At 39.3% G+C, this 10,186-nt stretch overlaps 1 protein-coding gene across 1 annotated transcript; it reads right to left on the minus strand.

Annotated features, from left to right (window-relative positions):
• Positions 1-4,336: 4,336 nt before the first annotated feature.
• scpp9 (secretory calcium-binding phosphoprotein 9) lies at positions 4,337-6,210 on the minus strand. The gene is made up of 6 exons (XM_078271272.1): positions 5,914-6,210; positions 5,030-5,104; positions 4,868-4,918; positions 4,684-4,749; positions 4,554-4,601; positions 4,337-4,402 (listed from the first exon to the last, which is right to left on the minus strand). Exons 1-6 carry the CDS (start codon positions 6,208-6,210, stop codon positions 4,337-4,339), a joined length of 603 nt encoding a protein of 200 aa, XP_078127398.1.
• Positions 6,211-10,186: the final 3,976 nt, after the last annotated feature.

Raw genomic sequence — 10,186 nt, forward strand, 5'->3', positions numbered from 1 at the left:
TTCTGACAGAAACAATATGTGGTGCAGGTACGAAATACAGGTTACTTGTAATTAAAGCAACACTATGTAACTTTTCCCGCTTCAGTCCCCCTACAGGTTGGAAGCGGAATTGTCCATTACATTACATTATGCAAGTTTGCCAGATCGAGTAGCGGATCTGTAGTTCGAATGAACTGGACAATGTAATGTAATGGACAATTCCGCTTCCAACCTGTAGGGGGACCGAAGCGGGAAAAGTTACATAGTGTTGCTTTAAAATACATTAGTTTGAAATTTGTGCTGAGCGTCACAAACAAAAGTAACTTTAAAATATTGTCGATTTTACAATGTATAATATAAAATAATAATTTACAACCCATTTCAGCCACATTACAGTTATTCTCTGTACAGTGGTGTAGTCTAATGTATTGTAGTGGGTATACTGTACTGTATATGTATGGGCCAGAATGGGACTTGGGGGGGTGGGGTCTAGGTGTCGTGCCCCAGCAAAATTTTGAGCACCAAATACTTAATTTCCTGCATTTTGATACACTTTTATGCACCAATTCACAGCTAAAATACATTTTATTTAGCCTATGCAAAGAAAAAAAACACATGACAATTCAAAATATGTCAAAAATATAATGGAAAGTATGTTGTTGTGTGTCATTGCGCATTTTTAAGTGGGTATATGGAAATCCTGTATACCTGCGTATCACGTAGACTACACACCACTGTCTCTGTAGCACCTACAGTGGATATTTGTTTTTCAAAACTCTGACTTAATATAGGCTACCTGACAGTACGTATTTGTGGTGCTGCAAAAACATAGCCAGAGGTGTGTATAGTGTGTGTCACATCCTGTTTGGTGGGTTGATTAAATGTTTTACTCTTCGTCCTAAAAGAAGACAGAAACATGTTGGGACCTACAGTCAATGGCTGGGACTGATTTCCTTCTCTGATGCATTTTAATGAGTTCAGGCACAGGCTTTTCACAATAAGAGAATCCTTTGTGAAACCGAAAAAACAAATGGTTAAGATGGGAGTTGAACTCACAACCTTCAGACTGTGAAACAGGTACTCTTCAAAGTGAGCTATCAGGGTTCTGAAAAATCTTAATATTTGAATTAAGGTTAACTTCACAGAGTCGGTTGACATCTGTGATAGATAAATGTAATACACTATATTAAAGGGTTTTGATTGGTTATCAGTTATATCTTGGAAAGTGTTAAAGTTTTTTTGAAGGATTATCAGCACATTTAAGATGTTTTTTCACGAATTAATGTTTTTAATGGATTATCTGCATGTTTAAGAGGTTTAATGGGCAACAAAAGGAAAAGACAAACTTTGTTTCTCTGCAGGTTGATGAAGGCGTTTCTCAGCCTCAGAGATGTTCCTGTGGGGAATGACGTTGACTGACACCCAGGAGATGCCGGTTGGAAACCCTGCCTAAGGTAAGCCACACAGTGGAGAGTTTTTGATGGATGGATGTGGTATCGTTTGTGGATTCCTACGTGATTTCAACTTGCGAATTTCCATCATTGATTTCAACTTGCGAACTTGCGAATTTAAAACATTGATTTCAACTTCCAACAACCATTTCAACTTGAGAATTTCCAACATCGTTTTCGAGTTTCAGAATTTCTATTTTTTAAAAGTAATACGTTTTTATCACTTTAACACAGAAAGAGAAAAGATTAATATTAAAGAGACTGTCCTTTCCCGAGAAACTTTCCCAGAGGTTGTTTGTGCAATTACAATCTATATTTACGTTTATAGTGGCGCTGCCCTCTAGTGGCCGTAGTAGTTATGACAGGAGCAAACCAGGAAGTAAGGCCACCAACTGGCTGCACTAGTGTTCAGTTGTCTTACAGTATACTGTATAAGTTACATAATTCTGATTCTAATCATTTAAGATGAGGCCCTACCCCAAGGCAGTTAGAGCAATAGCCCCTCCAAATGTCTGTGCCCGTCCCCATGTCAAAATGTCTTCCAGGAAGAAGAAAAAAGGCCTACATGTGACAGATTTTTCATGTTGCACCAGCACAGCTCACATCTTCATCAGCTGTTTACTGTAATTCCTCACCTGTTTCAATTGGTTATTTCAACTGCAGTGAGTTAAACCCAAAAAACAGCTCTTCTTACTTTGGGCCTCATTTAAAACCTGGATTTTGTCAGGTTTTATTCATTACACATATCAAACGATTCTATGCTATCCAGACAATGTGGTGTCATCTTGCTTTATTATGTGTGGTTGTCTCCTGTTATAGAGGGCCAAGGCACCAGTTACCCATGTTACCATCCAGGGGGTCAGTGTACATTAACCAGTCCCTCCAGGATTTCACGGCCTTTTTTGAGATTGTTGCGGCCCAAAATGCCTAATTTCGCAGGAGCTTGTGTAAAAAATTGCGCTAAAAGTTGCAATGTCTTTTGTATGTTTGTTGCAATGAAGTTGAGGGAGACAGTGAAAGTTGCAAAACATTTGCGATTTTTTTTTGTATAGTTATAGTATAGTATAGTTTTGTATAGTTAAATATAGTTTTTGTTGTATAGTTTCAAAATAAAAAGGAAACTTGTTTTGGGTAGAATACAATTACTCTGGGCTGAGTTTTCCTAGTAACCTTACCAAAAAGGCTCAGGATGCTGTATAATATGAAAATGGCTGGTGGATTTAAGACAAAAAAAAATAAAAAAAATGTTGAACATATGTGTCAGTGGCTTGTTTATCTTTACATTGTTAGTTATTTTCCTAGCCTGGCCTGGGCTGGGACACACATTCATACGGTTTGATAAAGTACTGACTTTAACTTATCATTGCACTTACAATAACAAGCGTAGCTGTCCTCAATTTAGGTCATTGTGTCGTCTCATCTCCTTTTTCTCCAGCATCCACCGTGTGTGTTGTTTGTGTGTGTGTCTCTGTGTGTGTTTGTGTGTGTGCAAGCGTCAGTCGCGGGGGGTACGGAGCAGTAGCCCCACCCGCTGCAGATAGCCGACAGCCAGGATGGAAACGGCAGCAACTTCAGCGACTTTTAAATCGTTAAAGTCTACATTGATGTTAAAATGTATACAGGTTGGCAGGACGGTCTGAAATGTTTTGCACGGTCTTTCGCTGTACGTTTTGTTGGTAAATGAGTCACACACACGTCTCGTCTTCATATCAAAAACAAGGAAATGATCAACCCGTTCTCACTCCCGATTGGTCATTGGCTCTCAGAGTGCACGTGGGATTGCTGTGATTGGTTGAAGTCGCAGGAAACTTCAGGTTATTGGTCAAATGTGTGGAAAAGTTGCGGTGATTGGTCAAAATTGCGAGTCGCACCAAATTTGCGGTGATTGGTTGAATTTGCGTGAATTGGCGCGATCGCGACATCGCGAAATCCTGGAGGGACTGATTAACAATAAACTGGACCGGACTAAATACACTGACAACAATCTGATTTGCAAGGCCAGTGATGTTGTGGGGGTGGAGCTGGACTCTTGGACAATATCTCCCACCCACTCCATGACCTGCTGGTCAAGCACACAAGTAGGCCTACATTCAGTGCAAGATTCATTTCACCGAGATGCACCATAGAGCGCTACAGGAAGGCATTCCTGCCAGTGGCAATCAAACTTTTCAACTCCTCCTTCACAGTGTCAGACACTCTGAGTCATTGGACTGGCTCTTGGTGGACTTATGTCACCCCTGTCAGCAGCTATAACCACAATTTATTTATAATTTATATTTTCTACAACACTGACTTAACAGTACAATAATTGGGTGCAAGAGCTCTGTGATACTCTGGCAATAATAATGCATTTATACTGTAGCCACATTTCATATAACTAATATTCTTATTTATTTATAATATCCTTGCATTATAACACACCTATTTGTTATTATTATTATTTACAATGTGATTATATGTTGTAGGAAACATTTTTACATACTTATTTCTTTTTTCTATCTTTCTCAAAGTTTATAGACTTTTTTATGCTAGAATTGGAGCAACTGTGACCAAGAAAGTATTTGTGATTCTGATATACTTATAACCCTTAGATGGCAGCAGAGAGCCACTATACATTGCAATGATGATCACAGTTTATTGGTGAGAATTGTGTGATTCGATACATTGGTTTAAAATTCAAAATAAGAGGGTTCCATGAAACAAACTCTCATTTAAAGTATGATTTATTTTATTGGTCAGTTAACATGTCATATCAATTGCTTTTTAATAAGATTCATTCTAAAGTTAAAATTTTAAAGTAACACATAACACACAAAGCTTCCATGGTCGTTGGTGATAGGCAAAATCATACAATTCAAGTTATGCTATCACTTTGACAATTCTTGTGTATTTGATTGTATGTCATCTTAAACATCTTCATGATGTTCTTCTTCGTCACAGAGAGTTGTTGTCGTTTCAGTGGGAGCTGGAATCTGAGGGAATGAAGAGGGAAAAGAGAGTGAATGAATTAGACATTACAGTAATAAAGACTTTGCAGCAAGACAAAAAAACACACTCATATCAGACAGTGATGATGTTATCCACATAGATCTGCTTCTTTGCTTGGGATTTACACAATCTTACCTGAGTATCCACCATGGTCTTTAAGGTGTCCTGTTTCATAACCTGACGCTGGACAGTCAAAGAACAACAATTAGCCATTGTAGCTTCCATTACTATTCACATACAGTAATACAGTTTGCTTGGTTCCTACCCTAAATCTCCCCAATGGATCAGGCTGAAGAGGAAGCTGCTGTTGCACGGCACCGTTGGTGAGCCCCTAAACAAAGGCAGCAAGATTTAGTGATTCAAGCAATTTGTTAAATTTCTACAAATCATCATGCAATCTGTAATAAAAGTGTATTGTGGACTAAGAATCAGTGATATTGAGTGATTACCACCAGAGGCTGCTGAGGAGGATTCATTTGTGCCATTTGAGGGACTGGAAACTGCCAATAGACACAAAATACATACATTGATGCTTTTTGTGTTGTTCTCTAAAGCCTTAAACAATGTCAAAAGACGTGTGTTAACACAATTACAGTATGTGCAACACTAACCCCATTGACTGCAGGGACGGCGTACACATTGGGAATGGGGGCCAGTGCAGCAAAAGCAGGAACTCTGGGAACAAACTGAGAGGAAGAGAGATGCGATTGTTCATATCAGGGTTATTGTGGTTTAGTAATAAAAAAATGTGTTATACAAAAGATCAGATTTCATATTTTGCACATATTGTTGTACAAACATATGATGTCACAAATCATATCATGCATTATCTGGCTTAACAGAAATCTGAATTCAGCCCATAATGCGTAAATTGGTGCCTAATGATAAAGTATTTTTTGTCTGCTAATGATGAAGACATCAGGCACCAATAAGCGAGACAACAGGAGAGCTCCATCTTGTGATGTGTTTAAAGTTCAAAGAAAACAACCAAATTCATTGTTATAACATGCACATACTACACATTGTTTTGGATTATAAATTCTCTTTTTTCACCACATGACATTTTTTTATTTGTTTACAGGATTGATTTTACACCCAGTTTTAATCTTTGTGCACGGTTATAACCTACGATTATCATTAGACTTTTTGACGAGTTCCTGATTTGATCAGAATCAGAAAAGGTTTCATTGCCACAATAAGTACACTTATGTGGAATTTGCCTTGGCGAAGGGTGCATACATAAACAGACAAACAAACACATTAAACATGAATGTGAAATAAACAATAAATACAGAAAAACAAATACATACATACAAAGTAACTGTTGCATAAGAAAAAAAAGAGGCTGAATGGGCTGAGTGCAAAGATATATTACAGTAATACATTTAAATAAAACCTAAGATTCCAACTCTTCTTCATTAATCTTGAATTCTATCTTCTAATTTTTCTTTCCAGTTAAACTGAGGTAATCAAAATGACAACCTGATAAACTCACCTGAGCAAACTGTGGCCCGTTGACAACTGCCCCACCACCAGCTGCCATGACTGGGTTCAGGCCTCCAGCCATTCTCCCAGGGTTCACTCCGTTTGCCATCCCTGCCATCAATGCTCCGTTCATACCAGTCATACCTGCCAGCATTCCTCCGTTCATACCGTTCATACCTGCCATCATTCCTCCATTCATACCGTTCATACCTGCCATCATTCCTCCGTTCATAGCATTCATAGCATTCATAGCGTTCATAGTGTTCATGGTGTTCATAGCATTCATAGCATTCATAGCTGCTATCATCCTCTGTTTCTGTGTGAAGAGTGAGAAAGAGTGTTTGTTTTTATTTTTAACCATGATCTGAGTTGGATTATTGCACTGATCACGCATAGATTAGTAGAAATGTAATGTTTCTTACCTTGCCTGCATTGACCTGCAATAAGTATAGAGACCAGAAGTTACATGCACTGCTTTTTATGTAAGATAGATAGATAGATAGATAGATAGATAGATAGATAGATAGATAGATAGATAGATAGATAGATAGATAGATAGATAGATAGATAGTACTCACATAGTAGATGGTTGCTACAAATGTTATGAGAAGAAGAAACTTCATTTTGCAGCCTGAAACCTGTAAAAACAAAGAGGCCAGAATAGATACATTTAACTCATAAAATCAAAATAGTTGTTGGTAATATATGCATGATATTACTTAGAACATGATTTCTGTATTTTCATACTGAATTACACATTCATTCTGATCACATTATTATAAAATCTCAATTGCACAATACATACCTCAGTTATTTTTGCTTTCAAATGTCATGTGCCAAGGTGGACTACAGTTGCTTTCTGAATTTAGAGCACCTTTTATCAGTCCCAGAGATTATTATGAGCCAATTAGAGTGGAGAACACTTGTTCACCTGTGTGTCATGGGAACCTGTGTGTTATATGACATGTTCTTTTTCTACGGAAGATTTAAAGAGATGGAACCGTGAGCTGCCTATATTCAAAGACACTTAAAGACACTTAACCCTATTCAACCATCTAACATTGTTCTCGATAGCAGCTGAGCGACCACAAACAATAACAGAGTGATTCAGTGTCTTGGGAAGGGTTTCTGGAGGTTTCTGGAAGCTACTGACTAAAAACCAGCACAAACCATCTAAGTGTTGCGGGTTGTGGTCACAGGAAGCAAACAACTGATATCATCATCAAGTGCTTTTATAAAGAAACCATGAAAAACACGAGTGTACACTTAAATGTAATTAAAGATCTACCTAGCAAGCAGCACACTGTTTATGAGACGATAGTTGTGACTTCAGCAAAACAGCTATGCAAGAATGACATCTCAGCAAATGTCATGTTTCCTGCTGCTCTGTTATAATGCAAAGTTAAATACGTGCCCCAGGCATGTCTAGAAGGAGGCCTCACTGTAGTTTGTGTTTTATATTTGTCTCAAGCAGACTTTTACTCATACCAGTCCTAAAATAGCTTCTCATATTGCACAACAACTCAACAGACCCCAGACCGGCAGGATAAAAATCTGGGTGGGAAATTGTCCCTCCCTCATTACCACCACTGAGGTGCCCTTGAGCAAGGCCCTTAACCCCAACCGCTCCAATGGAGCTGCTCAGTGGCCAGCAGATCAGACTGTGGTTGTACTGGGCAGCTTCTAGGTATGAATGTGTAACTGTGTGAATGTGACAGGTCATCGTTGCAAATGAGAAGGTGTTCTCAATCGAAAAAAAAAGGTTAAAAAAAAACAAAAAAAAACAAACAGTGATGACCACAAAATGTCAGACCGCTTTTAATTTGTAAAAGCCTATAATGTTGCTGATATGCTGGCGCAGGTTGCACCAACCAACCAGGTTGTCTGTCAGGTTTCATCAGCTCATTCTCAAGATGTTTAGAGCCATTACAAGCATTTCCCAGTGTGGTTGGCTGGGTATGTTGTCACATACTGAGGCTGTCTGGGGAAGGTGCTGCTGACTGAGCAGCCCACAGCAGACCAGGTAAACACCCGCTATAGAAGTCTGGTCTGGAGTTTTATACTAATTACACACTGTCATGCCGTTCAAATTAAGTAACATGTTCTTCCTGTTTGCAGTTTAATGTGGCGACAAATGGTATTTCCTAATGTGATTGTGTAGAATGTGTTTTTATATGTATGGTTCATGGATTTATAGAGGATGTATTTCTCATTATGTCACAGCCTTTATAAACAAGAATCTGTTACCGTGATGTGAGTAATGTGTTTAGGATGTCTTTCATATTTAGAAACCCAAATCACCATGTTGCAAGGAGTTGCAAGCAGTGTACTGTTAATAGAAATGTGTGCATATTTGTACCTCGTACACAAAAATAACATCAGAGCCACACCCAGGAAGCTGGTTGATGTTGTACAGTGTTTTGCTCAAGTACACTTTGGCAGACAAATTTTTGACTCCAGATGATGAGTTTTGTATTGCTACTACAGTTGGGTATCATTTGGGTTTTTTCTGATACCGGTGCTAAATTGATACTTTTAAAACAGTGCCGGTGTCTGAACCGGTTCCTGAACCGAAATATATATAATATATTTATAATGTATATAATAAAATATAAAAAAAAGGAGCACAAAATGACAGTTGGCGACATTAAAGAACGGCTTGTTTATTGCTAAGGCCATATGGTCAAAATTAAATGATTGATTAATAATGTAATAACAATAACTTATAACAATAACTTATTTCACCAGTAAATTGCTGGTAAATGACAAAAACAAGCACCAGATGGGAAAAGGGTATTTTACAATAACTTAAAATGCACCCGTCTGTGTGTTGTTTTTCCGACGTCTACAGGAAAATACAGTCACACTTTACACCGCTTAACGTAAACTGTCAGCATTTTAACCATTGTGTTAAATCCAGCTACTAGCTAACGGTAACGTAGCATCCCGTGCAGCAATGCTTCTGAAAAAAAATAAAAAAAAGTTAGGCACCGAAATGAGGAACATTTTCATTCTTATTCGGTCTCGTTACTACCGTTTATGTTGGAACCAGTGCCCTATTGGCACCGCGTTTCTGTACCCAACCCTAATTGCCACATTGGAATAAAAACTCAACAAAGATTCAACAATTGACTTTCATAATTTATTGGTCATTAGTTATGCTTTATAACATTTAAGCATGAACAGAAAGTAGTGAGACAGGATCAGAGTGTGGAGAATGAATCATGAGATATCTGTGCGAGCTGTGTGGTCTCATTTTGCTTGCTGCTCCTCCATCACCATCCCAGAGCATTCTTCCTCGTCTTCAGCTGCCATCACCTTCATCACTGGAGACTGAGTCCTCCTGAGGCGAGCTGCCACTGAACGCTGAAACCTCACTCTGCCAGCTGTCCTCCCACCAGCAGCGCCGGGTTGTTTCTGGTTGTTCAGCCCGGCCACCGAGATCAGCTGCACTTGGCCGGGAGTCAACATGGCACCCTGTGGGTTTCCTCCAGCATTTCCCTGTGGCAGCAGAGCAAAAAGTGTGACAGGCCCACCCATGGCACCCTGATTCATCTGCCCCTGTGGATTCACACTGGCTGTGCCTGCCTGCCCCACAAGAAATGCCCCACCTTGTGGCAGAGTTCCGATAGGAATTAGCTGCTGCAGGGGAGCCTGACCTACTTGGTTCCTGACTGGCTGGATAAAAAATGAGCCACCAAGTTGGACCAAGTGTGCCACAAGGGGTTCACCATTTATTGGGACCCCGTTTTGAGCACCAGGGTTGGCATTGTTGCCAGCTGCTGCTCCATTATTATTCACTCCCCCATTGGCAAGTGCCTCAGCACTCCCTGAAGACACACCACCCTCCACCACAACAGTCAAGGTCTGGAAGATAACCCACAGCACGCAGAACATGTTTACTCTCAGTCACAGCAGACAGTCGACAGGTGAAGAGCTGCTTCTTTCTTTGCTTATATAGAGAGTGTCAGATTCAATGATCACCAAGAAAGGTCCAATCAGAGTTCAGTGCTTCATCTCAAAACAACAAGTCACTGTAATCATCATGACCATGCTGCAGGCTATTTTCTGCTTTGTTACCTTACAGAGGGCCATTATTCAGGATTATGTGGCAAACCTTAACCAGATGTCAGTGACTTGCATTCTCAAAAGGTTATGTTTGTTTTTTCATGGTGGCATCAAGCAATGCGAATAACGAATAAAATGTGATTAGAGCACAAACTGATGTTTCCCCTCTGGGTTCCACCAATATGATGCAATAATTTTATTTCAGGACTGAAAAA

The sequence above is a fragment of the Sander vitreus genome, chromosome 2, assembly GCF_031162955.1.
Source record: "Sander vitreus isolate 19-12246 chromosome 2, sanVit1, whole genome shotgun sequence".
Classification (NCBI taxonomy): Eukaryota; Metazoa; Chordata; class Actinopteri; order Perciformes; family Percidae; genus Sander; species Sander vitreus.